The following is a 27,696-nucleotide window of genomic DNA, read 5'->3' on the forward strand; positions in this document are numbered from 1 at the left end:
TTTAGGAGCCTAAGTCCCTTTGTGGATCTGGGTCTGAGTGCCTCCCCACGCTCTCAACATGACTTCTCTCACTTGTTCCAGTGGGGGTGTGAGCATCAAGCAGAGCCAGGGCTCAAGTTGCATCAGGTGGACTATGCACTGCAGCACCTAACACTGCCTTCCCCAGCACACACTCACACTTTCAAGGATGCACATATTTCTCTACACATTCTGTAAGCAACCTTCCCACTGCCACCTCCGTCTCCCAAAAAGAGAGGTTGTCACAGCTGAATAAAGTAAGCAAAAATATTGCACAGGTCACAAGGCTGGTTTGTTTGTTTGTTTTTCACTAAAGGGAATAAAAGTCAAATGACAGCATTCGCAACTCAAGCGCATGGGGAAAGCGCTGTTGATGTCCACAGAGCCTCGACTGGCCAGAGCTTGCTAACAATTATTGTAAGCGTTGCCTGTGGCCAGGGTGTTACGTCTAAGGCTGTAGGACATGTCTTCATACACCGTGTTTGCTTGCTTATTCTTTCCTCTCTGGCAGTGTTCCTTGATCTGCAAAAAAATCAGGGCAGCCCTTCAGATCTAGGGCTGGAGCAGAACCTCTGCGAGGTGCTGTTCTCAACTCAGCGTGCAGGAAGTTACAAGCAGAAATAACAAAATGCTCCTTCTCCTAGCCCACAGGGACTACGTAGAGCAACAGGTGGCAAGGGCTCCATTAACCCCTAAAATTCATACAGGCTCTTCCACCAGCAGCAATTGACAGGCTGCGTGTCATCAGGGGATGTCAACACATAAAAGGTGGGGACAATAGAAGACACATATTGGCATAGAGGTTTATCATATGCCTGTTTGATGGCTCCACAATGGTTTATGTGTACAGTACTTTAACAGGCGTGGCTGTGCTTGGGAATGACTTCTATCTGCAGGGTCAGAAATATGGAAAATATTAGGGCTGTGGCTGAATGACATACTTACATGTATGCGAGAGAGAACGAAGTATCCCAGCACAAAAAGCAAGATCAAAGCCATGGAGGGAAGGAAATATAGCACCCAGGAAGCCCTCTGGCACTCTGCTTGCTCCATTTCTGAGGGTAATTGATCTGAGGAAAGGCAGAATTACATTTTCATGTGAGGAACATGTTTTGTTGCTCTTCCAGGGGATGTCTAAAGGTCAGCAAACAGGAAGCCTATCGATGTCACCATCACCCCTCATTACCACCAGTGCATTCCCAGTGTCACACCAGTGGAGATGCCAGTGTGGTTTCCAGGCCTGGAACACAAAGGACTTAGGTGCCATTCCCACTGAGATGGTTGCTACGTGCGTGCAATGCTGGGACACTTGTAATAAGAAGAAGCTGAGCATGAAGTTTTGCTGTTCTGGTATCCTGGGATGTAGTACTGAGCCAGGAATGACATGTAAACATTACCCTGCCACTTCTCCAAAGAACTATTGTGCAACCAGCATACCACCGTCCAATGCCACGATTGTTGAAAACAAATCATCATATAATAGCCTTGACTTCATGTTTATTAACAGCTACAGCCACGTCTTCTCACTTCGCTTCAGATGCATCAATTCTAAAATGTCATCTTCACATGGTGGCTCAATTATAGCTATGACTATAGTAAAGACATAGGGGCCTAGATGAAACAGGATACAACTGGCCCTTGCTTTATCTTCTCTTCGATCAAGTACGTTACGGACTCTATTGTGGCAGGGTACAGTACTCTCCATTTACTGAGTCCTCCCTGTTTAAAGTTACACATTGCTTTGTAATTCTGCTGCAACCATTGGACTCCCTGCCACTCTCCTGGCGCTAGTAAATCTCAAGGGGTAAGGCTGTGATGGCAGTGTGTGTATACAATCGTTGGGAAAGAGACTAGGTAGGAATTGCACCTTTCCATTTAGTACCTCCTTTCTCTATGGGCTAGACTGTGTAACCCTTTACTTCTGGTGGTCCCTTACAGAAGGGGACCCATTGAAGTCATAAGTATCCACCAGCATGAGTGAGAGCTGCCTAGTCTAGCCTCATGTATTTTTGAATCATCTCTGCATATTCTATAGAGAAACCCAATTTTCTATATTACTCTGCAGCGTCAACAGAGCAGTGAAAGAGTGAGCTGAATTCTATTCTGCCTCAACAAAACCGTCACCAAAAGGTTGTCTATAGAATCTTTATTACTGGTTCCAGAGGGGCAGCCGTGTTAGTCTGTTTTCAGCAAAGCAACGAGAGTCCTGGGGCACCTTAAAGACTAACAAATTTATTTCGACATAAGCTTTCGTGGGCAGAAGCCCACTTCGTTTTTTATTACTGGTGTTGATAATGCAAGAGGTAGAAGGGGAAAACCCAAACCAAATGGAGCTTTATCTTTGGATCCCATGTTGAATTTGCAGCACTGTGCAATGAGCAAGATTACTGGTGACTTGTAAATTCATCACATCTGATGAGAAGTCACCGAGACCTTTTACAGTCATCTCATGTTTTAAAGAGAAAAAGAGGAAGGTGCAGAGACAGGTAGGGCAGCTAGTTCAAGCCAATATGCAACAACTACTTTGTACTGATGGGCACTGCAAAAACGGTTGTGGGAATTATCATCCTGTGTGTAACACAGCAGTTGGTTTGATGTTTTTAAACGGAAGCTGAAAAACCAGAGAGCAGTATATCAGATAAGGAAGCAGTTAGAGACTGTGAATATAAGTTGATCTATGAGAGATGTCTATGTCATGCAGGTCTTTGAAAAGAGGTAACCAGACCTCCCTGTTCTGTTGGGTAATCTTGGCATCGGGAACATCCTGGGTGAAAGTTAACAGGAGAAACAACTTTACCTGTCTTGCTTTTTAACAAAATGTGGTGTCACCAGGATATAGTATAAACGAATGTAAGGGCAATTCTCCCACCTGAAAGAACTGGTACATCACTTTCCCTTAAAACTATAGTTGAAGGTTATAGGTTCAAACTCCTCTATTCCTTATAAAGCCCAAGGGAGGGTGTGGAACTAGAGACCTGATATTTACCCATAATACGATTATCTGCTGCTGTGATTTGTCTGGTCCTAGTGGCTGCAGGATGTTAACTGTAGCACATTATTACTGATAAACTGTTTTGTGTGGAAGGCAAAGTTGCGACCTTGGAATCCGAGAGTCCTTGAGACAGTTCCCAAAAGGGACAGATTTCTCACAACACTTTAGACTTCATATTTTATGTAGGCACACCTTTTTGAGGAGCCTCTGAATCCTTGCAGAGGGATCTTGATTAGACAGAGCTCTTTTTTATACTACATCCTGGGGACACCACATTTTCTTAAAAAGCAAGACAGGTACAATCGTTTCCGCGGTTAACATTCACCCAGGAGGCTGTTCCCGATGCCAAGATTGCCCAGCAGAACAGGGAGGTCTGGTTACCTCTTTTCAAAGACCTGCATGACATATTAGGGTGCCCTACGCTGTTCCACCGTTGAGACTCTGCGACACCCCTGAGGCCCCGCCCCCCACTCCATCCCCGAGGGGCCAGGGGTTGGGTCGGGTGTCCCTCCCTGCATGGCTTCTCCAGCCAGCAGCCAGCCAGCAGTGGTGGGGCTTGCCGCTTTTGTCCCTGCCCACTCCAGTTCTGCTGGGGGGGGAGGGGCAGGGGTTGGGTAGAGTGGTGTCCCATCCCCTTCCTTCCCCCGTGTGGCTCCCCCAGCCATCCGGTGACCCATGCACCCCGCCCACCCACCCAGCTTCTGCCACGCTCCTGGCCAGCCAGGGCCACCACTGCACCCACCCATCCTCCCTGGCTGTCCCAGGAGGGAGTCGGGACTCACCTGCTGCCTGGGGTTGGAGACTCAGAGTCAGACTCGTAGCCTGGCTGGGAGCTGCTGCAGGCATGCGGTCCAGGTCACCATCTGCTGCCCACACAGAATAGATGCAGTAGCCCAGGTAGGAGGGAGGAGACACGGCAGGAGGGGCGGCCCCAGCCAGCAGGTGAGTGAGCATCTCAGCAACCAGGGCTGAATACAAGCCCTGCCCAGCCAGGGCCAGTGCTCCTTGACCAGTCACACACCCCATCCCTCCCTATCCTTAAGGATTTTTTTAGCACCTGAAGCCACCCTGGTCCCTGACTGCCAGAGCAATGGCCCCAGCCCCCCCTCCTCGGGAGGTGTGGTCAAACAGCTGATTAGATCAAGCTGATTGACTGGCAGCAGGTTGTACCAGCGGATCAGCTCGCAGCGGCCGTGTGGTGGAATGGAACAGCTGGGGTGGGTGCTGAGCACCCACTCTTTTTTTCCGTGGGTGCTTCAGCCCCTCAGCACCCCTGGAGTAGGTGCTTCTCCTGCTCACCCAGCACGCCAACACAAGAGAGGACCCAGCAGACTATAAGCTTAAGGGAGAGTGCGCACTCAGGGATGGGGTGGATCTGGGTATAATGCCAAGAGTTTTGGTTAGGTTTCTGTTGCAACTTGCTGTTGAAAGCTGCAGCTACTAGTTGAGCTACTGCAGCACCAACTAGAGAACTGGTATAGATATAACAACTTAATCTTTATCAGTCTGGTGCACGTTCTGTCGTGTGTTGTTAGGATAACGTTTTAGGTAAAAATCATGTTGGAGATTTTTGGGGTGTTTATTGCCCGCATAAGATCCATTATTTATGTTTTTGTTCCTGGAGGTGATCCAGGTGCACCCATCGGTGTATACAGTGCCTGTCCAGGTGGAGGCAACATCAAGTATAATGATTCTTAGGAATAAGAGGACTACTGCAAGTGGACAAGTAGAAAATCCTCACCTAATTCCCCATCTCAGCTGGGACCCCCAAGATTTACATTATCCTTAATACCATATGGTGCCCAGGCAACAGATAAGATTTGCCTGCTCCCAAGTAACCTGGGAAGGAAAGCGGGGTTACATTTATAATTTTATGCTTGAACTGCAGATTTGGGGGAGAGTAACTGTGGTGTATGTAGCTATAAAAATACAAGGCCTTTGCTTCCTGTGTATTGCCTGTTTACATGTCTAAGAAATTTGCCCAGTGCAGAAAGAGCAATGTTTTGCTCTCAGTCTTGCTGCAGCTTGTTACAGATGAGACACCCACTCTGTGCTCTCACATGGAAACTGTACTTTTGTTCTTTCTTGTTGTTTTCAGATGTAAAATTTATGGTTTGTATATGGAACAAAAACACCTCACTATAAGAACATTCCTTCCCTCCACAAACCCATCTTTGCCTTAGCTAATATACTGAACCAAATAACCATTCAATTAATGTTCTACCACATCCTCCGCCCTTTCAACTGAAAATAAATACCCATTTGTCTTATACTTTAAAAAAAAAGAAAGGAATGTACAATACCTTTAACCACCAATATGGTGCCTTGGCCCACCACACTCCTGGGATTTGAATTGGGATCTAGCACGCTCCCACTACAGACATACACATCAGTATCATTTTTCTGCAGCTGGTGCAGCGTTATTCTCACTTCTGTCAAGTGTACCGAGCTGTTGATGCGGTCTTTATAGGAAAGGTGTGTGGTAGGGTTGACTTGATCTGAAACGTATAGCACATCCATGGCATTTACAACTTGTCTTTTCAAATACATCCCTATTAGCTTCCCCTTGGTTATGTTGCAGGTTATGTTGACAGACTCTCCTTCAGTAGCCATGGCAATAGCTGGTTCCTGTGTAACACCTTCATGCAGAGAGGAGGAAAGGAAAAGATGTCATTACCATGCAGCTGAGTGGGAACTGTTGGAGTCTAGATGGAGGGTGGCCTCGCACTAGCAAGCTCTTCTAATTACAAGACACCCATCTATTTGAGGACCAGGTGTCTTTGCCATACTCTTTGTAATCGACTGTGCTGGCCCTCCAAGGGCAGGCAACATCCTTCCCACACCTGTTCACAGTTCCAGCCCAAGATCAAGGGAATTCTGGGATTTGTTCAGGAAGCATTAGATTTGTAGGCCTAAGAGCAAGGCTTGATGGGAGACAAAGCAGGATATAAAAGGCCAAACCTTTTTTTCTTAATTTAAAAAGAGACCTGGTAGGCACAGGACATGTTTGAGAGTCTGTGAGTCATGTGAGTCATGTTTGAGAATCTGAGAGTCTGTGGGGCTTCCTAGGCAGGAAGCTGTAGTCTGGGAAGAGTGAAGGACTATTTACAGACCCTAGAGAAGCGCTGTAGCATCCTGAGGAGAAGGTATGGGTGGATGGGTCTGCTGTTGGGATATATTTTGTACGTTGATAAACCAAGGCCGAGGAAGGGAGTCTTTGAGTTGGAACTTGAGTCATTTTGTGAGCAATTACAACAGATCCTCCCAGAAAGGAAACTCAGGCAAGGCTGCACTGGGAGAATAGAAGGGTAAGGTGCACCCTCACACCTTATCTCAAAGTGAGAGGTGAACAAATAAGTCTCTTTTAATAGACACTTTCCGTCCTCTGAACATCTCAGAAGCTTATCTCCATTGCCTTGGCTGGGTTCCTGAAGCAAGCTCAGACCTGTCACTCTAGGGTGAACCTGGTCATTTGGAATCAGAATCCAAATGTGTGAATATGTATCTGGATCTTGGGGCCCATCTTCCCCCAAGTGACTTAACATATCCCCTAAAAATCTGCTCACTCTCCTCCCAAGACTTTCCCCCTCTCCATCAGCAGGCCCAGGTTTCCATTCCAGGGGGAGACCGAGTAGCCTTTTGTCTCCCATCCAGCATCTTCGGGGATTGCTCACAGGCCTGCTTCCCCTCCTGTTTTGTTGGAAGCTGCCAGTGAGGAAGATGAGGGGCCACGGACCTGACTTTACATAGGTCCAGAGGTCCCACTACTTCATGCAATGGACTGAAATAGTAGCCACATTGGAGGAGCCATCAGAGCTGCCCAGGGCCTTGGCCCTGTGTTGGGGTGTAGATTTCACCTCCAAACACTCTAGCTAAATGCTTGGGTTTTATGTGCTGGGAGTGCCTTTCACACTATAATAATAAAAGATACAAAAATAATCCCCAGGAACTGTGTACGCAGGCTTCAATTCCGTCATTTAGACTATAAACAGACATCTGGGAACACAGACTGTGTCCTCCACTAAGTTTGGACAGTCCTAAGTACCCTGATGGTTTTCTGTAACCAATAATCATCCTATTATAGATTCCTAGATTTTTAAGGCCAGAAGGGAACATTACAATATTCTAGTTCTGACATTCTGCATAAGGGGCTCTAGATTTTCACCCATTGGTACCTGCTTCAAGGCCATATCTTGTGACTGAGCTAGAGCATATTTTTTTAGAAGGATGCCCAGTCTGGCAAAACACTGTGACACAAACTTTCCCTCACCCACCCAAAAAAGCCAGCCAACCAAATGGAAAAAATATGTGATTCTCCATCCAGTTTCCCCCTAGGCTACCTTGTGTATAAGTGAGGATACATATGAATCAGGCCATGAAACAGCTACGCTTCAGGGGCTCTTTTCAGATCTGGTGCAAGAGTATACAAATCAGATCTAGTGACAGAAAGCAGACACTTCTGAGACTTAACAATCCCAAGCTCTGATACTGCACAACTGAATTTTCTCTCCTTAGTTTTTAAACTAAATCTGATCAGGTTTGGGCTGATATTCACAACCTAAATTCTCTAAAGCTGCCTAATCTTCTTATTTCAAGTATCAATGTATTGTCTGAGAGCATATATGTGATTATGATCATCATGAAAATTCATCCGGGTCACAAACCATGGAACGTGTTCCAAATCCTTATGCCGAGTGGCCCAGTTCTGATCAGAACTGCATCAGTGGAAACCTTTATTCTGCACTTGTGGATGACACTGCTTAACCCATAATCAATGGTTTCATTATTTCCACAATAAAAAAATGTTTCAAAGGGGGGGAAACTATAATGATACAAGCAAAAGAACTGACACAGACAAAATGTGTGTTGGGTTGCTACAAATTTCTTATGCTATAGCCACTTGCTTGGACTGATCTGCAGAATTTATTCTTTTGCTCCACTGTATGTGAGGGACTGAGTTATTTCAAACTCATGCCAAGATATACGTTATCTCGCAGCATCTCCAACTATCACATATTCCTTCTTTATGCACCGACAGAGTACTGCTGGGGAAGAAAAGCAACTGAACTTAAAGTAATAACGCACCTGTATAAAAATGATTTCCAGTGATATGAGTCATACTGCAATGATCTGAAAGCTTAAAATGATTCCAAGAAATCTCTGTTAAACATTGCTGAGGTTTTATCCTTGCTGTTGGCAGCTGAAACATATCACATGGGGTGTATTTTCTTTGGACTAAAAATACTATGACACACAAAGCAATCCTACCATAGTGAAAATGGGTTGGGAAACACCAAATTCAGAAAACTTCTGAAAAACATGTTGCTTGTTTGCTTTTAAACCACCCCACCTCTCCCCAATCAGGGGTCGATGATAACATCTATCAACACTTAGAGAGTACATTTGCAGGTAATAACATTATAAAGTCCTTCTATAAGTAAGTTTTTCAAGACCCTGTTTTCCATAACAGAAAGACCTTCCAAAAATGTATGTGCAAATACCACAATTGAATGCACCAACCAGGTATCCGTGCAAAGGTAGGCTAGGATAGATGGAGTCAAGCCTTTCTCTGTATCTATACATATTGCGGGGTAGAGACCTGGTAGAGTTTGCTAGATAGTAAATTTTCTATAAGAGTGATTAAAAGGATGGATCTAACTGCTCTAATAGACAAATCATCTTCATTACTAGTTGAAAGGGACCCTAGGGAACCCATCGTTATCTACCAGCTATTGTGAACACCAGGTCCTTTGCCCAGATTAGGTGGGCCTCTTGCCAAATTTGGATTTCACTGACTTGAGCCATCTGAGCTACGATGTTCCAAAACAAAGTTAAAAGCTTGAATTTTTAGTACATACCTTTATGGGCTGGGATCTCCTGGAAAAACAGGAAGAGCAGAAACACAACTGAAACAGAGGGCGTCCAGGGCATTTTCGCAAACCTTTTGAGCTAGATTTCTGAGCTACTGTGTAAAATCCCACCCTGTGTAAAGTGAAGGAAGGCAGGGTTGAGGTAGAGTTTGATGAGCTGTTTCTGATGTGACGCTGAACCACTGAAAGCTGGCTGCGAACCACATCACTGCATAGCACAAACACCTCTTCGTGAAGTAATTTTTAAAAGTGCTGATTGGGGGGAACATCTCAAATTGTGTTTTTAGGGCTCAGTTTGCCATGCACTGAGCTGGCTTGATTCCCACTAAAATTAGACAGAGCTGACCCCTGCAACTAGCAAGAGACAGGCAAGTGTAGTGGGGGATTCAATTGTTAGAAATATAGATAGTTGGATTTCTAATTACCGGGAGAACCATGTGGTGAATTGCCTGCTGGGTGTGAAGGAGTGGACCTCATGAGATATCTGGATAGACTTATAGTGCTGGGGAGAAACCAGTGGTTGCAGTACATGTAGGTGACATAGGGACATATAGTATAGAGAATAGGAAAGAAGTTGATAAAAGTACAGATATGAGCCAGCTACTGAGGAACAGTCAAACATAAAAAAATCCCATTTAAATATAACACATAAAGGCAAGCAACTAAATAGTGACAAAATGTACAAGTACTTACATACAAATGCTAGAAGTCTAAGTACTAAAAAGATGGGTGAACTAGAGTACCTGGGATTCAATGAGAATGTTGATATAATTACATCACGGTAACTTGGTGGATTCAACAATCTTTAATTAATGATAGATGTGGCATATCACGCAATTTCATCTGGTGGAATGAAGATAATCAATGGGACATGGTAATACCAGGGTACAAAATACGTAGGAATGATACAGGTATCATGTTGTTTGCACTGTATGTTAAAAAAAGCAGAGAGACAAATGAAGTGAAAATTTTAGCAGGAGACAGTGATTTGTTGCATTATAAAACAAAGGAATTTGTCTTCATTTTTTTTATTACAGTTATTGACAGGAACAGTTAAAGGAGCACAGAGCCAAGGAGTTTAGTTCAAAAGTTCCTATGCCTTGGACGTTGGTTATGTCCTTGGTCCTACAAGCTTCTGATCACCACAAGGGGAGTTGAGGGTGTTGGACATTGTACAATGAAGATCTAGTGGCAGATGTCCCTTAATTATTGCCCTTCTTTCTGGTTTGAATAGCAAGTTCTGAGGAACTAAAAAATATTCCACTGTCTCCTATTGTAGGTGTCTTGCATAGATGTAGCTCTAGTCTATGATGAGTGCTCTGAATGTTCATGGAGGAGTCTTGCTTTCCCTCACCTGTTTCTGACATATCAGGGAGCTGAGAGTGCATCAGCTTCAACATGGTCAGCTCTCAGCTCCCAATCCTGCCATGTGATCTCTGTGGGAAAATCATCATGTCCACATGAAGCCCATTGAAGATTGCTGGGCCTTGAAGAGGCGCTGCAGCCTGCCTGCCTGGATCACAGTGCAGGATTGGGGCTTCATTTAGTGCAGCACCCCCACATATCTAGAAAAAAACCAATGCAGTTGTGCTGGTGCATGAGCACCCACCAGAGGCAACACGCCAACACACACACAGGACTCTGAGCCCTGCTCTCGTGCAGTGTTAAACCTCTGCATTGGAAAGAAAGAGAGCACGGTCACAGCTCTGAGCAAATATAGAACTGTCAGGACGGGAACACACTGAGACCTAACCCACTGGACAATGTGCCCTCTTCAGCCACGTGAGAGTTCAAAACCTTATGGAAAATATATTCAACATTCGTATCACCAATATTGCAAAATTATTCAAATTGATCTCTGACAGAAATAAAACACACGTAGATAGCGTTACCAGAAGGTAAGAAATGTTACAAAAATGCTATCCATAGACAGCGACAATGCAAGAGATAAATCTGGAACACAGGATCTCATGGCAAAAAAGGATAATTTTGGTTCACATTTTTAAGCTGGCCCTAGTGGAAATGCTATTTGAAAATATTGATCTGGTTTCTACTGATTCTGCTGGCAAAAATGTTTTTCCACAGAACAATAGTTGTATTATTAGTACAGAGAAATATTTTATCATTGGGCTACTGGTACCTGGTCCAGCCCTAGAAACCAACACAGACCACCTGAAAGATTCTAAAAGAGCCAAATGGAAGTGCCATTGCAGGTTTGATGCTCCAGAATCTGAAAGGACAGTGTCAGACTTTGCTTTGCATTACCTTTGGCTCTGTACACGTGACAGTTTATAGGTGTATAATACACTGCAAGTGCATATATGCCTGTGGTCTTAATTAACAGAAAGAATGAATCAACAAAGTAATAATAGAAAATCAACCTCTTTGACTAACGAATTCCTGAGACAAACCCAATAGATACCTGCTCACGGGATAGTCAGCTGTTTGCAAAGGTTTGGATGAAATTTTGTATCTGCAGCTTCCTGCCCTGAAGAAGCTAGGTCCTGGGCCAAATAACTGGTTTAAAACTCAGGGAGAGGAGATGTGACAAGGTACTATATGTAGCACTCTGGTCACTGAGTTTGCTGCAGCACTGGGAAGAGTGCAGGATTAACTGCAGCCAATTAGACACTTTCTACTGGTGGATTATGAGCACCTGGGTGCTAATCGTTAGGCTAACGATGTAATTGGGAGGCTGTAAGTGGGAGGAACAGGAAGCAAGGGGAGGTCAGAAGGTGAGCCTTGAAAGTCTTACAACTTGTAAGGAAAAAATAAATACACACCTGGTGAAAAGATAACTGGGAGGGGGGGTGAGTTTGTGACTGTGAGATGACACGGATTAGCCCGGCACTATGGTACACTTGGCAAGGACAGATTCCCAGTGATGGCCAGTGATGGGGGATGAATAGGTCTCACAGTTAACTTCTGCAGTCTACTCATTAAAATATGTCCCCATTTATATTCATTTTCTCTTTAGTGTGTCCATTCATCAGAAAACTCTGCAAGCAACTGAGGTTGGTGCTGAGTTGGGGGATGATTTCCAGTTCTGCCCCTAACAACAAACCATTGTTCTGGTGGTTGGTGAATTACATCATGCACTGCATTTCTGTTCTGACACTGGGAGATGCAATGCTACATATACCTAGCTGCCACGTTAGCCCATCCTAAAGGGCCGGCTATTTAAGATAGAAACCAAAGCTTTGGTTACATCAAAAGTGGGGAGAATATGGCCTTTAAAACATCAGCATTTTGGGGAGGGAAATAACTCAGCTCAAACTATCAGGCCAAATTTTCCACTGAGTTATACCAGTGAAACTGAGAGGAGCATTTAGCCCCCAGTCTGCAAAACAGGGGATATCGAAGAAAAAAGTCTTTAAAATGCTAGTGACATCTGCACAGTGCTAGATTGCTTAGCATGTATGAACTGAATGTCTGAGCTTTTGTATCTTGTGCTTTGCTTAAATTGTTTCACTGCTGCAGGCTGGATGATCATTGGTTCCTATCAGGAGACATCTTGTTTTCACATGTCAGACTTCTTAGACGGGTGGATTTTCTTCTGTTTTTTCATCTGTAAAAATCAGAGGGAAAACAATTGTGAGAACTCCATAGACACAATTACCTCTTTACAAGAGAAATGCCTGAAGCCAGGTTAGCGGCAGCCTTGTTATTGCCAGCCTGCTCCTGCTCTCTCACGCCGCTGTAAATAAGAATCACTGAACCTCAGTGGCATTGCGCCAGTGTAAAATGGGTGTCAATGGGATCAGCACCAGGCCCAATGTGTCTCTGTTTCGCTACCGTGCAAGCAAAACACAGACTGGCTGTGTCAGCTTCCCCTGCCTGGTCCTGCCAAGGTACCTCAACCCTAAAGTAGTGGGACTGTCTCTTGGGCCGAGGCTGATTCTGTCACAGCGGTTCCGGGTTGGGTGGTGTACGCTACTAAGGCTTTGCCAAGATAGCAATGCTGGCAAAGCCCGGATGGAGATGCAATGTATTCTGACAAAAGGCATTCTTCGCCATTCTAGTTCATAGAGTCCTAGAGTCCCAGTCCAGAAGGGAGCACTGTGATCATCTCGTCTGATCTCCTGTGGGATACAGGCCATTGAACTTCCCCCAAAATCATTATTTTGAACTAGAGCATATCTTTAAAAAAAACCCTGCAATAGCGATTTAGAAATTGCCAGTGACGGAGAATCCACCATGACCCTTGCTAAATTATTCCAATGGGTAATTTACATCTTCTTCCAATCTGAATGGTTAAACCATCTCTCCGGACAGCAGAAACTATACAGGCAAAAGTACTCCTTTTCCAGAATAAGCTACGTCTACCTCACAGTTTTGCTGGAATCGCTATGGTGATTTTTTCCCCCACACTCTCATCCAACATAGCTATGCTGGCCAGACCTTACAGTCCAGACCTGGCCTCTGGGTTTAGCTGATTGGTTCACATTGCCAGTGACGAGGTGTAACGGGTGGGTGGCCAGGACTGCAAGCAAACAGGACATTGCAGATGAGTATGGAGGGGCAGAAGCTGAGCTACAAAGGTAGGCTGAGTTTTGGTAGGATGAACACACCTGGGTAGTGCTGCGTGCTGGTTTTAAGGAGTGATCTGGGGGAGGGTGGCAGCACTGAAATAGGTTTGAGGTCCACCAGCAGAGCTGTAGGACCACCAGCAGGACTGGCAGGGGGTGCTTCAGCTCAGGATTTAGGCACATTTTCACAGCCGCGTGCGTTCCCGTAACACATTAGCCTGGATTGCTGCAGGTCAGAACTGAGGTGTGTTTTGGCAGAACTGTGTGGGAGAAGCTCATGCAGCCAGTCCATGCAGTGCATGACATTTGGTGCTTGTCGGCTTCTCGTTTTGAAGGGCACTAAAATGTAGTTAAATATTACTATGTATTATGTAAATATAATTATGGTGTGATCGGTTTAATTCATTCATGGCAAAACTCCACTAATTTCAGCTAAATACAGAATGGATGAATTTGGCCCATTAGTGGATAAAATATGGAAAAGGAAAAAGCTTACATTGCTGCAAAATTGGAATCAGGCTCCTGATCGGGTCTGCCAAATCTCTTCTGGATGCATCTAAGAAAACATGGGGGGGAAAGAGACTGGCATTAGAAAATGTAGGGAACCACTAGAGGACAATTTCAGGAGCCACACTGCGTAATAGAACACAGATTTTAGCAGCGCTGCCTTCACCATGTTGACCAAACCAGGGGCAATCACCAGTGAGAGGCAACATCCCATTGGGGAAGCAGACTGAGGAAAGAACTACATTTTGATTTTGATTGGAGTCGGTCATTTGTTTCGGTGCCACCCTCTGCATGGTTCCCTGATCCCTTGTATACCACGTGCAGCGTTGTCGTGTGTGTGTTTGAAATTCCTTCTCTGGGCTGCATTTAGCACTGCTATCCAATGCCTTAATTTAAATGCCAACTGAAATTTAGCAAGGGATCAACCCATTGCCTGGATTGACACTAATGGCAAAGGAAAACATTTTCAAAAATGCCTATGTTACTCATGAGCACTGGGTACTTTAGTGCAGGAGAAAAATACCCTTGAATGTCTGCAAATCCCTCACTGGAGGATGAGCAGGGACACTCTACTCTCCTGCTGTCTCCATTACAATTTCTCACAGGTTTGCATTTGTTCATTTGTACGGAATCTGTCTCCACCAAGGATCAGGCAAATTTCCTATTAAGTTCTTGGGAGCAGCATGAAGTGTTAGGTTTCATTCATGAAGAAGTATGGATTGGAACGAATCTACCTGGTTTGTAGGCGCACACAAATCCTGGCTAAATCAAGCCAGTAAGCTCAAGAGGAGAGTGAAGATATGTCTACACTGCAAAAAAAGGTGTGTTCTTAACTCGGGTTAGCTACCTCAGGTTAAAATAGCAGTGAAGATGCAGTAATGCTGCTTTTAATTTGGAATAGCAGCTAGAATACAGGTCTATAGGGATGTGTCTACACTGCAGCTGGGCGTGAGCCTCCCCACCAGGGTAGATAGACTTGTGCTAGTAATAGCAGTGTGGACATAGTGGCTGAGGTTGTCGAGCCCACCTGACCCTGGGTGTGAGCACAGCTGGCTAGCCCAATTCTTTGCTGAGGCTGTAACCGCCACACGGCTATTTGTGCGTGCTCGCATGAGCCCAGCTAGCGTGAGTCTGCCTACCCAGGCTGAGAACCTCATATCCAGCTGCTGTGTAGACATAACCCAGGGGAGCTGGGGTTGAATTTGAGCTGCTCACCCAATTTGCCACATCTTCACTGCTATTTTAACCTGCATGAAGAACCTTTCTTTTGCAGGGAAGACATACCCTTAAGCAGCAGCTTCCTCCCTCATCTAACCTCCTGGCATTTCTCTGCACTATACATTTTAATCTCAAATTAACTTGCTACCAATTATCTTGAGGTAGCAGGCACGTTTGCAAAGGCTGGCATGGACACTCCCCACACGTTTGATCCAGGCTACAACAACTAAGTGCAGATCAGCTGACTTTGTGGGTATAGGTGCACAGCAAGCGGCTTTTTGAAATCCAGCAGGTGCAGATCTGACAGTAATGTGTAATTGATAATGATAGTAATGATAATGTGCATTGTCATACTGTACCTCGCTGACGGTATCTGTAGTACAGAACAGCTGCAAAGGAGCAGAGAACCAGAAAGAGGAGCACTAGAATGGTGGCAATGTGCTCTTTGCTGATCTTAGGAGTATCCGGAGCTGGAAAAAAACCCAGGTGTATTAATAAGGACTCAAAAGCTTTGCAGTGCCAGCCAGAGCCATGGCTTGTTTCAAGCAGTAATGCCCAGCTGGATGATTTGTGGTTCATACGGTACGTTCGGTAGATGCTGAGGGTGACGTCTGTGATCGTGTTTTCAGTTTTCTTTGTGTAAAATTTTCAGAAGTGCCTAAGTGACTTGGGAGTCTCCGTTGACTTTCAGTAGAACTTACGCCACTATGGGCTAGATCCACAAAGGTACTTAGGCACCCTGCCACCCAGTGCAACCCACAGTCCCGAGTTAGGCGCCCAGTTCCATATACAATGCTTTGGGAGAGTTAGGAGTCTAAGGAAGGGATCCACACAAGGCAGCACACTCAGTGAGCTAGCCAATGGGAAATGCTGAGGAGATGGGTGGGGATTAAGGCTCACCCCTCCAAAGTGACTTTGGCAGCAATCTCCATGAGGTATTCACAGCCATGAACCCTCTCCTGGAGTCAGGTGCCTAGAGCCCTCTCTTGCACCAACCACACTCTCTGCTGCCCAATGCACTGCCCACACCGCTTTGCATTATAAAAAAATCTATAAGAAGCTAATGTAGCAGAAGCGTGTGATGTTTTCAGAAAGCCCTGCACTGTCTACAGCTACTCCTGGAACAGTGTCTTGGTGGTGCTCAGAATAACATCGTTAGAACTTCCAGGCACCACGTCCAGGTGAGGAGCAAGAATTCTGCACGAGACAACTGCTAACGTTTCATCATCAGGAGACAATTGATTTGTAGCTGAAACTCAAAGTATTTCCGCTATCTGTTATACCTGAGGCTGTAAGAAAACGAAGATAATCAGCGGCTTCGTCTGCACTAAGGCACTTGGCTTTGTTTCCTTTGGTGTGTGCATCATACAGCACAGTGCAGCAATACCCGAATGGATTTAAGCTGGGATCCCCATGGAGAGTGCTGGTAAGCCTCGTCAAGCCATCTCCTGCTTCCTCAGATACCAGGTGTGCACTGCCCGTCAGGTTAGTCCCGTGGCCATTGGACCAATGGATCTGCCTTTGCTGATGCCCGATAGGCGACTGGCAGACGAGCTCAGTTCTGTTCACAGTGAGATGAGGGAGACGAGGGAGATGAGGAAGATGAGAAAGATGAGGAGCTGAAGGAAACAAACAAAGTGTTGATTCTGGCTTGTAAATCTGTTCTGTGGTGCTAGCAAAATCCATTGCTCTTTGAGGGTCTGACCCTGCACCATTGAAATCATTGGATGCAGGATTGGGTCAAAAACAGTTGAATGATTTCTGGCATTGACACACATTTAGAATCAGCTGAATGTTGCTTTAAATAGCAAATTCCTCAGTGGTGACTAGGAGGTCCTAATTAACAGGTAGATCGTGCCAGGCCAACCTGATCTCCTTTTTTTGAGAAGATAACACATTTTTTAGACAAAGGCAATGCAGTGGATCTAATTTACCTAGATTTCAGTAAGGCATTTCATACGGTTACACATGGGACATTAGTAGTTAAATTGGAAAAGTTGGGGATTAATATGAAAATTGGAAGGTGGATAAGGAACTGGTTAAAGGGTAGACTATAACGTGTCACACTGAAAGCTGAACTATCAGGCTGGAGAGAGGTTGATAGTGGAATTCCTCAGGGATCGCTCTTGGGACCAATCTTATTTAAACTGTTTATTGCTGACTTTGGCATAGAAAGTGAGAATGTGCTAATGAAGTTTGCGGAAGACACAAAGTTGGGAGGTATTGCCAATACAAAGAGGGATCGGGATATCATACAGGAAGGTCTGGATGACCTTGTAAACTGGAGTAATTGAAATAAGATGAAATTTAATAGTGGAAAGTGCAAGGTCATGCATTTACAGACTAATAAGAATTTGTGCTATATGTTGGGGATGCATCAGTTGGAAGTGACAAAGGAGGAGAAGGATCTGGGCATATTGGTTGATCACAAGGTGACTATGAGCTGCCAGTGTGATGTGGCCGTGAAAAAAGCTAATGCGGTCTTTGGATGCATCAGATGAGTATTTTCAGGAGAGACGGGGAGGTGTTAGTACCGTTATAGAAAGTGCTGGTGAGACCTCATGTGCAGTTCTGGTCCTCCATGTTTAAGAAAGATGAATTCAAACTGGAACAGGTGCAGAGAAGGGCTACTAGGATAATTCACAGAATGGAAAACCTGCCTTATGAGTGGAGACTCAAAGAGCTTGGCTTGTTTAGCCTAACCAAAGGAAGGCTGAGGGGAGATGTGATTGCTCTCTATAAATACATCAGAGGGATAAATACCAGGGAGGGAGAGGAGTTATTTAAGTTCAGCGCCAATGTGGACACGAACTAATGGATATAAACTGGCCATCAGGAAATTTAGACTTGAATTTAGAAGCCAGTTTCTAACCATCAGAGGAGTGAAGTTCTGGAATAGCCTTCCAATGGGAGCAGTGGTGGCAAGAAACCGAGCTGGCTTCAAAACTGAGCTTGATAAATTTATGGAGGAGCTGGTATGATGGGACAGCCTAGTTTGGCAATTGACTGATCTTTGACTACTGGTGGCATATATGGCAATGGCCTGTGAAGGGATGTTAGATGGAGTGGGCTCTGAGTTATTACAGATAATTCTTTCTTGGGTGTCTGGCTGGTGAGTCTTGCCCACATGCTCAGGGTTTAACTCATCACCATATTTGGGTTTGGGAAGGAATTTTCCCCAGACTAGATGATCATATTGGTCCCTTCTGACCTTAGAGTCTATGAGTCTAACAGCTAGTCTATGGGTCAAATTCAGCCTTGGCATGTGCTGGTGCAACTCCACTGAAGATCAGTCAAGGATAAAACTATGTAACAAAACACTCCTGGCTGCATTGTCTGTAGGGATGGGGCTGAAGGGTCTGGTGTTAGGGTGGGTTACGACTGCATCTTTTACCATGCACCTAAGTACAGCTAGGGAACAAGGGGAAAGCAGTGACAATAAAGGAAAAGTGGATTCTGGCGTCAGTAAAGATTCTGGAGACGGTACGGAGTTTGTCAACAAAACTGATTTCTGCGAGGGCCGTGTGGGTGTTAGTTTATAACTGATTTCTTTTCTCTCTAACGTTTTATATGGAGGGTGACTGTGCAATGCTGGGGGCTGACAGCTGAGATTTGAGTCACACGCAGGGCAGCCATGTGCTCTGTAGGCTTCCCTCACCCTGCTCTTCAATGGACCTCAGTCCTTATCGCAGCATGTGTGGGTGGCCAGTTCGGAGGCAGCTCAGTGCTGACGTGTGTGACAGGTCAATAACCCATGGCCAATGCACAGCTCTCCCACTGCTCCACAACCCTGACTGGCAGCACCCCTCCACTTCAGTGCTGCAACAATGGGCTAAACAGTGGCTTTGCCACAAGCTCTGGGCAAGCGGCAGCATGTCGCAGAGCTCACCCAGGAGCAGAGCACAAACTCAGAGACGCACAATCTGACCCCTGGTGTTCTAATTCTCAAGGGGAGGGGGAATAATCTGTGCCAATCCTCTACCTGGCAAAGGTAACTTCCGCCTGCATGCAGCAGGCAGCTGCATTGGCTGGTGTGTGGTGAAGGGCAGGGAGGACAGAACCACTGGTCCATGTCCATGCACTCCTCACCATTGCCCATCCTCCCCCCAGCCACATGGCAGGAAGTAGTGGTGACTGCTCTTCCACCCTGCACTAGCCCCCACAGTATGGGCAGCAGGAACAAGAACAAGGCGTGCCTTCACCCTGTGCAGGCACACAGCGAGGGCCACAAGCTGGTGCTAAATAACGTAACCTAACACAGGTCGTAACAGGGAGGAGAACCGCTAAGTTCCACGTCTCCACGGAGCTACTTGAAACTTGGTAAGCTCCCTCATTGTGGAGTGCTGAGTATAAGAACAACAAACATTGACCTTTCACCCGCCCATCAGAGGTGATGAAAGAAGCAGTCACCTCTCTTTCTTACTGCATTGCAACCATTTCAATCAATGGGCCTAACTCAGTGTAGAATTTGGTTGAAATGTTTTACTTATTCTGAAAACCTCTTCACTTTATCTCATAAATCTCTAAATGTCCACGAGCCTCTCTTTACCTTGGACTTACCTCTAATCTTTAGGGTTGTGCATCGATATCCGTGCCCCTTGTCAGAATCAAGAAACCATTGATAGACTCCTTGATCAGACACATTTGTTTTCTGTATGTGCAGAACTACCTCGAGGCCGTGTAACTCCAAGTATATTCTTTTCTCTTGACTGAAATACGTTCCTGCCATTGTGTTAATAAAAGGATCTGGGCATGGTTCCTCTTCAGAACAATTTTCACAGCGCCCAACTGTTACATTCGTAATCGTCATGTGGCTTGTGCATGACATTGTAGCATTTTCACTGTATTCTTTCTCAATGACATCGCTGCATGTGAATTTTGCAAATTCTGAGGAAGGAAGGGAAAACAACCACAAACAAATTTATTTCGCAAGCAGCAATCACAGGATGAAAAACAAGTGTTTGCTTGCTATGATATAGAATACGTTTAAGTGAAGAAAACGTGTATCTGTCAGAGACCCTTTGACGAAATTCTGTCCCAGGTTACATCTGCGCAACTGTGTATAAGCAAATATTTGTAACTGAGCACAGAATTTAGCTCACTGGGCTAACCCGATCACTGGTGTGACTCCATTGATATCTGTGCAATTACGCCGGGGTGAATGTGAGCTAATAGGACTGACAATTGACAGCCAGCATTTAACCCTATGTTACCCAAAGAGTGGAATAGCTCTATCTGCCCGCTTGCATGTTAGTACGTCTTAATCTCAAGCTACAGCTTTGGTGCTCTGTAAACAGGTGTTCTATCAGCAGAGCCAAAGGGCAGCTTCCTTATGGGCTGCCCCAGTAGGAGCAGTGACCCGCTTGGCTGAGTTGCGTGTCACTGCAGAGCTTACAGGAGACCAATGGGATATAATGATTACCCTAAAGCTGATCTACTGGCTGAGTCCAAGCCATGCTGGCTGTGGTGGGAGTGGAGGTGGAAGGAAGAGGTGAGGCTGTGGTTTGCAGTATCCCTTTAGCCTGTCAGTAATGCAATGTCTCCTCTTGCCATGACGCAGGCAGCTAGTCCCTCTCCACTCAGGGCGCTAGCTTCAGTTATTTCTGATTAGCCTAACTCGGTTTCCTCCTTGCCCTAGCTCCAGCTCATCGGGTGGCCGGTTTTAATCGTTAACAGTTCATCTTTCTCCTTGCAACAGAAAAAGCACATTATTGTGTGGTGAGAGTGAGAGGCAAACACGATGAAATGCGGTGACTTACGGCCATTGGAGGCACTGGAGGAAATGGACAGGAACAGGAGGCATAGAGCTGTTTTCTGGAGACAGCCCATCAGGCATCTTAGATATCTGTGCCAAGATCTTGAGTTGAAAGGTGCGGTAGAGGTCCAGCGTTTTGCTAGTATTCTATTGGAGCAGAAGAGGTGACATCAGTTTCCTGTGTGTAAACTAAACACAGCCTTTAGAATTCCCTTCCTCTTCTCATGCTGTTTAACTCCTTTTCACCAGGAACGAAACAACCCCTCACCACAGGCCTTTTGGCGAAAGAAGAACCTGCTGTACAAGCAGGAAATGCACTTGAACGATGCCTGGGCAGCACGTGAAGGCAGCTCAGAATAGTCAAAGAAGGGGGTTGGCAGTGAGGACACTTAGGTTCTGTTCCTGATTCAGCCACCGTGTGACCTGGTTAGACTGTCCCTGAGCCCCAGGGCCACTCCCACAGCCCACCCCCGCCTCGTGTCTTGGGCACAATGGAATGCAGGCAAGAGAATGGAAATGGTGATTTTCAAAAGTGTACGTCTCAGCCAAGACGGAATGGAATTGCATCGGAAAGAAAAAGGCCCTTCTCTAGCCTGCCATCTTTCCCCCTTCCACATATCAAAGGCCTGCAGCAAACAACGGAAGTGTGAGAGCGTCTGCAAAAACAGGCACAAAAATCTTTTATAACAGAAAGAGTTAGGCAACATAAATGTCGGGATTGCTACCAACCCCTGTAATTCTAAAACCAAGAGACATGTAGCTTCAAATCTGCTCTGGATTAACCACTTTTAAGGATGCAAGGGTAATTGTCTCCACGACCCAGGCAATCTTTGGTGTCTCTGCTGGAGTGCTGGCAAGGGTGCAGTCATGGGGCAGGTGTCTGCCATGTGGACATCTGTCCAGTAGGAATTTGGCCTGAGAATCATTACTAAATCACTGAGCAGTTTTCAATTTCTCTGGACTGCTGTCACAGCCAAGATTTGAACCAGTGACTCAAGTGCCGAGCTGATGGATCCCCAATCACTATTCCGAGAGCCACTGAGCAATCAGAACATAAGACACAAAAGACATATTTATTCATCATCTGAATTTGGTGATTGCTAAATGACATTCCTGTACTTTTCTGTTCAAACCACCAGAGGGCGCACTGCCTTCAGTTAACCTAGGATTATGCACAACATTTATCTTGCATTGCTCTTCTCATCTTTGCAAGGTTCAGGTCCCCCATCTTCCCAACGCATTCTACAAGTAACTCCTGAGGAATAAATTCCCCTCTGTTTCACAGTGCTTAAGTGTATGGAGGATGCAGTACAGAACTCAATGTCGTTATTTAAAGGGGTGATGTTAACTTGGAAAATATCTTCATTTTCTCTGAAAATTTTCCACCTGCAACTCTTACAAGGTTACTGTAACTGAATGAAGTTAACAAAATTATTTTTCTCTACATTTTCAGCTTATTATTTTGTGCATAGTAAATGTCACCGTTTTCCCTAAACTAGAGTGACCGTATGTTCCAATTTGATAGGAACAGTCATGATATTTGAGGCTTTTTCTTATGTGGGCACCTATTACCCCCCATCCCCTGTCCTGATATGTCACACTTGCTAGCTGATCACCCTACCCTTAAGCAGTCAATTGGCCATGATCATGCAATGTTCCCATCTGCAGAACTTAGATACTCTTATGACCTGTAATGGACTGAACACCTTCCGCAAGGGCCTGAGAGTCCTTAACTCCTGTTGATGTCAATGAGAGTTGTGGCTGCTCAGAACTAGACCCTTCATAGCTAGGGCCTGATTTCCCCTCATTTACCCCAGGGAGAGCTTGGACTAAAGCTTTTGAAGTCAGTGGAGGTAAGTAACGCCAGTGTCAAACTGACGGAGGTGAGGGAAGATTAAGGCCATATAATTATTTAATTGCACTTTGCTCCCCAAGGGAAACTGAAAAGTTTAACATTTGTCAGCCTCCGCCCAACAGATATCACATGTACTCCAGACTCCAGGCATGACTAACTACTAGCAAAGGTTTGGAAACAAGGCTGAGGCTCAGGCTGTTTTTCGCTGTATAAGAAGCAGTTTGCACATTGGACACGCTATACCCCAAAGTAGCACCTGCAACCCCCATATTCATCATTCATATGCAGTTGTGCTATTTCATACAAAGCAGGCCATGTAAGATATCACAGAAAAGGTCATGATCTGCTGAAACCCATTGTTCTGTCAAAATATGTGTATCGTTAGTGTGCATGGACTGGTCAGATTTTGCTGTATGGTTGTTACTGAAATATGTTGTAAGTTTGAGTATCTCTAATGATAGCTTTCCAGTGACAGCAACAAAGGAGGTAACCAACTCCCGGGAGGACATTAAACGATCATCACCAGCCATTGACCAGCAAGGGAATGGTAAACAAGGGGTTTACAATTCAATGACAGTTGCGCAAGCACCACACAATACGGACTGCTCAACTCTGTGACTCAGAAAGCCCACCAGAACATGTCTGGCCTGGTGTCTTCCTGGCACATGGACTAAGGATATAAAATAGGGGACAGTGGCATCATGCTTGGCCTTTCTACTCTGCCACCTACGCTGGAAGCAACAAGAATGCTGAGAAGACAAAGACATCAACCGAGGAGACTGGTCCCAGGCTTAATGGAGAAGCCTGTGTATTAAGAACTGTAACATCCAGTGGGGTAAGAAAATTGCTCCATCTCAATACTGCCTATGTCATAAGGTTTAAGATTTATCTTCTATTCTCTTTGGTAACTATCTTTGACCTTTTATGCCTATCACTTATAATCCCTTCAACAAGGACAAGTGCAGAGTCCTCCACTTAGGATGGAAAAATCCCATGCACAGCTAGAAACTGGGGACCAATGGGCTAGGCAGCTGTTCTCCAGAAAATGACCTGGGGGCTACAGTGGATAAGAAACTGGATATGAGTCAGCAGTGTGCCCTGGCTGCCAAGAAGGCTAATAGCATATTGGGCTGCATTAGTAGGAGCATTGCCAGCAGATCGAGGGAAGTGATTATTCCCCTCTGTTCGGAATTGGTGAGGCCAAATTTGGAGTATTGTGTCCAGTTTTGGGACCCCCACTACAAAAAGGATGTGGAGAAGTTGGAGAGAGTCCAGCGGAGAGCAGCAAAAATGATGAGGGGGCTGGAGCACAGGACTTATGAGGAGATACTGAGGGAACTAGGCTTGTTTAGTCTGCAAAAGAGAAGAATGAGGGGGGATTTGATAGCAGCCTTTCACTACCTGAAAGGGGGTTCCACGGAGGATGGAGCTAGTCTGGTCTCAGTGGTAGTAGATGACAGAACAGGGAGCAATGGTCTCAAGTTGCAGTGGGGGAAGTCTAGGTTGGATATTAGGAAAATGTTTTTCACTAGGAGGGTGGTGAAACACTGGAATGGGTTACCCTAAGGATGTGGTGGAATCTTCATCTTTAGAGGTTTTTAAGCTGTGGCTTGACAAAGGCCTGGCTGGGATGATTTAGCTGAGGTTAGTCCTGCTTTGAGCAGGGGGTTGGACTAGATACCTCCTGAGGTCCCTTCCATCCCTAATCTTCTATGATTCTATGAAAGTCAAGATATACTGCATTTACTGCTTCCCCCCTATCCACAAGGGTTGTTACTCTGTCAAAGAGAGCTATTAGGTTGGTTTGACATGATTTGTTCTTGACAAACCCGTGTTGACTGGTACTTATCACCTTATTATCTTCTAGGTGTTTGAAAATTGCTTGCTTGATTATTATCATGTCCAGTAATTGTTCTGTCTGTGATACCTGTAGACTGAGGTGTGTTTCAAGGGAATTCATTCTCAACACACCTCTTGAAGGCATGTAACCACAGTACGCCCATGGCCACAGGATCTGTAAGCCCTTTATCAATTAGTAAAATGAGAAGGGTGTTTAAATCACAGTGTTGGTACCTAACCTTCCCCTTGTTATGCAACCCAACAGTCTGTATCGCTGTGAGTGAGCATTGAATGGATGATGAAACTTATGACTCAGGATTTGATTCAATAATACCAAAACTAAGAATTCAATAGTGTTTTCCAAATATTAAACACATAATTTTCCCAGCACAGCTGTGAGGTAGGGTGTGAAATACTCTATTGTACAAACTGGTAAACTGAGGCACAAAGCAGTCATGGGATTTGCTCAGGATCACAAGGTGATTCTGTGGCAAAGGCAAGAATACAAAGCAGAGCTGAAATACCGGACCCTCTTGAAATTAACAGCAAAATTCCCATTGGCATCAATGGAGCCAGGTTTCATCTCAGGAGTCCCGGATCTCACACTGCTCTTCTGGTGACTAAGCCACACTTCCTCCCACCTTAAACCATGGAGCCTTGCACAAACAAGGAGAAGAGTTCCTGTTCCTTGTACTGTGAGTGACAAGCAGAGGATTAAATTCATCTCTGGTGTAACCCCTCATGTCAGTAGAGTTAGGTCAGTGACTAATTGTGTCCATCTGTTCAAAGGGGCATAGCGGACAAGACAAAGGGGAGATGGTATAGAGGAGGGTAATAGCCAATTAACAGACTCCAGAGCCCCCTACACTAGGTAAATCCACTTGCATTTCACAACCCCCACACCACAACCTCATTCCATGACCATTTTGGTGTCTGCAATGATAAATGGATAGGTGAGGTAGATCTAGAGATCTCTGCTTTCCTGGTGGGTGACAGAGACCCCAGCAGATCACCTGTTAAATATGGAAACTGTCATCAGCCTTCTAAGAGGTAACTTGCTCCAAACTTCAGACTCCCTTCAGCTGTGGCAGAAGCATACCTGCTGAAGAATTCATTGATTGCTTACACATTCCTCATACTCCAGCCTAAGTACTTACTAGCTGGGGGACTCAATCCAACACCAGCCTATGACAAACGGAAAACACTAAACAAAATGTGAGCTACTGAAGAAAACAAGCAAGCAAAGACCAAAAAACAAAAACAAAAAACCCAGCTCTAGAAAAGCCTTTGAATTCCCACTCCGAGTCTGCAGCTTCATTCTTGCAATCCTAGCTGCATTTATTTTCATTTTAAGGGTCTTTCATGCTGAGTTACACCTGAAATGAATTAAAAGCCATTCCTCAACAGAGGAAAACAGCCCCCACTTTTCCCTGTCAATCAAACACTACAAAATAAGCACTCCAACCCTAAAAGGAAATGTGCAAACTGATGAGAAAGGACAACACACAACCTTACTTTCTACAGGCATGCACCTATGGGTGGAGCATAGCTTTGAGACAAACAAAACAGCGAAAGCCAGATTCTGTGGGGACATTTATTGGACTAGACTCTGAGGAAAAGCATACAAAATGGGCAGACACATTTGCTCAAACCACTGGCAAAATACTCAAGAGTTCTTTACTGTTTGCAGCGTTTAAGGTGATTTTAAATACAAGGAAACGAGGTTGTGTGGAAAGTTAATTTTAAGTCAATACATCTCTGCAAACTTCAAAAACAGACTTCAGCAAGAAACTGCGGAGCTGGAACTCATATGCAAACTTGATGCAATCAGACTGGGTCTGAACAGGGATAATGAATGGTTCTCATTACAAGAAGTAATTGTCCCTGTTCATACATTCTCACCTTCTAATCAATGGCTGTGAATATGTATCATCTACTCTAACTGAATGGACTTTGTTAGCACTTGCCCTCCCCATTGTTCTTTCTTACCCTTGGATGTATGTGTGTGTGTGTGTATATATATATACCTCCTATCTGTGATTTCTATTTCATTCATCTGATGAAGTGGGTTGCAGCCCATGAAAGCTTCTGCCCGCAGAAATATGTTAGTCTTTAAGGTGCTACAGGAGTCTCTCTTTAGATTTTTACTGTTTTGCTTCCAGCCCTGCTACAGTCACAATAGATCTTCTTGGAAGGTAGCAGTAGATACACTAACACAACAAATCTGGCTCATGTAACTTTCAGTGCTTGCTCCTTCTGCAGACTGAAATTTATACCTCCATGTAGCCAGTTGAGGTAAACCCCAGGGCAGGTTGTTTGACCTCAACTAATTACAGAGAAAGGTGAAGCTACAGTGTCTTGCCTGTCAAATTAGCTATTACAATGTACAAAACAAAGTAAAAATATTTTGCAATGAATACATAGCCTTAGTCTTATCCCCTGACAGGCAGAGCAATCTTTGCAAGATTAAAACATTTGGGAAAGAACTCAAGAGTGCAGAGAATAGTTTAAGTCACGTAGGATTGTTTGCACTCCTAAACAACCCGCACAGAACACAAAGAGCAAGGAACTTCCTTATCCAGCATATGTTCCAATAGTATAAACTGCTCAGCTGATGACTGCTTAGATTTTCAACACAAATTCCTAAATGATTCTTTATAAACCAGCAAGCTTTGTAATGGGAAAAAACCAATCTGGCTATCCCCTGTTTAAAGGCTGGAAAAGAATAACCTAATACAGTACCTGAAAGCTGACAAGCATCCAAAACAAGTCTCCGATCCCCGACTGCTTCTTTCCTTAGTAATATCATTCCAGCAGCTGGGAAGCTTGCAAGACCAGGACTTTACTTAAGCCATAAGCTATACACTTTCCTACTCCAATTCACTCTGCAGAAGTTTCTGCCCATGGGTTTGTTTTCAGAGCCTGGCAGGTGAGTGGAAGAGGGGATTTTCCTTCCTTCGTGCTCTTTATCCTGGAGCTCAGGGAAATGAAATGAAAGCCCTGGATTTCTCATAACTTGAAAGGACTTTCACTTTCATTTTCACCTAACACTGCACTTAAACTAAATAGTTCACATTTCATTAGGTAAAAGTGCTGGCTATCTGTATTTGTAG

At 44.9% G+C, this 27,696-nt stretch overlaps 2 protein-coding genes across 2 annotated transcripts; both read right to left on the reverse strand.

Moving 5' to 3' along the window:
* Nucleotides 1-423: 423 nt before the first annotated feature.
* CD7 (CD7 molecule) lies at nucleotides 424-8,991 on the reverse strand. Its single transcript, XM_067547850.1, has 4 exons — nucleotides 8,869-8,991; nucleotides 5,314-5,649; nucleotides 964-1,073; nucleotides 424-540 (listed from the first exon to the last, which is right to left on the reverse strand). Exons 1-4 carry the CDS (start codon nucleotides 8,939-8,941, stop codon nucleotides 424-426), a joined length of 636 nt encoding a protein of 211 aa, XP_067403951.1. The 5' UTR covers nucleotides 8,942-8,991.
* Nucleotides 8,992-12,400: 3,409 nt separating this feature from the next.
* On the reverse strand, nucleotides 12,401-27,496 carry LOC137152815 (uncharacterized). Its single transcript, XM_067547782.1, has 8 exons — nucleotides 27,326-27,496; nucleotides 20,894-21,036; nucleotides 19,695-20,021; nucleotides 16,418-16,753; nucleotides 15,494-15,604; nucleotides 13,906-13,965; nucleotides 13,287-13,363; nucleotides 12,401-12,448 (listed from the first exon to the last, which is right to left on the reverse strand). Exons 2-8 carry the CDS (start codon nucleotides 20,961-20,963, stop codon nucleotides 12,401-12,403), a joined length of 1,029 nt encoding a protein of 342 aa, XP_067403883.1. The 5' UTR covers nucleotides 20,964-21,036; nucleotides 27,326-27,496.
* Nucleotides 27,497-27,696: the final 200 nt, after the last annotated feature.

The sequence above is a fragment of the Emydura macquarii genome, unplaced genomic scaffold, assembly GCF_026122565.2.
Source record: "Emydura macquarii macquarii isolate MOO-44397 ecotype Brisbane River unplaced genomic scaffold, CSIRO-AGI_Emac_v2 contig_1230, whole genome shotgun sequence".
NCBI lineage: Eukaryota > Metazoa > Chordata > Testudines > Chelidae > Emydura > Emydura macquarii.

What these genes read in the sequence shown, in the direction of transcription:
- CD7 (XM_067547850.1), bottom strand. Translation starts at nt 8,941, where the DNA reads ATGCCCTGGACGCCCTCTGTTTCAGTTGTGTTTCTGCTCTTCCTGTTT. An exon ending in CACCATATTGGTGGTTAAAG is followed by an intron (nt 1,074 to 5,313) that starts GTATTGTACATT and finishes AATTACCCTCAG; the next exon opens with AAATGGAGCAAGCAGAGTGC. An exon ending in TCGTTCTCTCTCGCATACAT is followed by an intron (nt 541 to 963) that starts GTAAGTATGTCA and finishes ATTTTTTTGCAG; the next exon opens with ATCAAGGAACACTGCCAGAG.
- LOC137152815 (XM_067547782.1), bottom strand. Translation starts at nt 20,963, where the DNA reads ATGGGCTGTCTCCAGAAAACAGCTCTATGCCTCCTGTTCCTGTCCATT. An exon ending in TCGTTTTCTTACAGCCTCAG is followed by an intron (nt 15,605 to 16,417) that starts GTATAACAGATA and finishes GTTTTTTTCCAG; the next exon opens with CTCCGGATACTCCTAAGATC. An exon ending in CTACAGATACCGTCAGCGAG is followed by an intron (nt 13,966 to 15,493) that starts GTACAGTATGAC and finishes ATGTTTTCTTAG; the next exon opens with ATGCATCCAGAAGAGATTTG.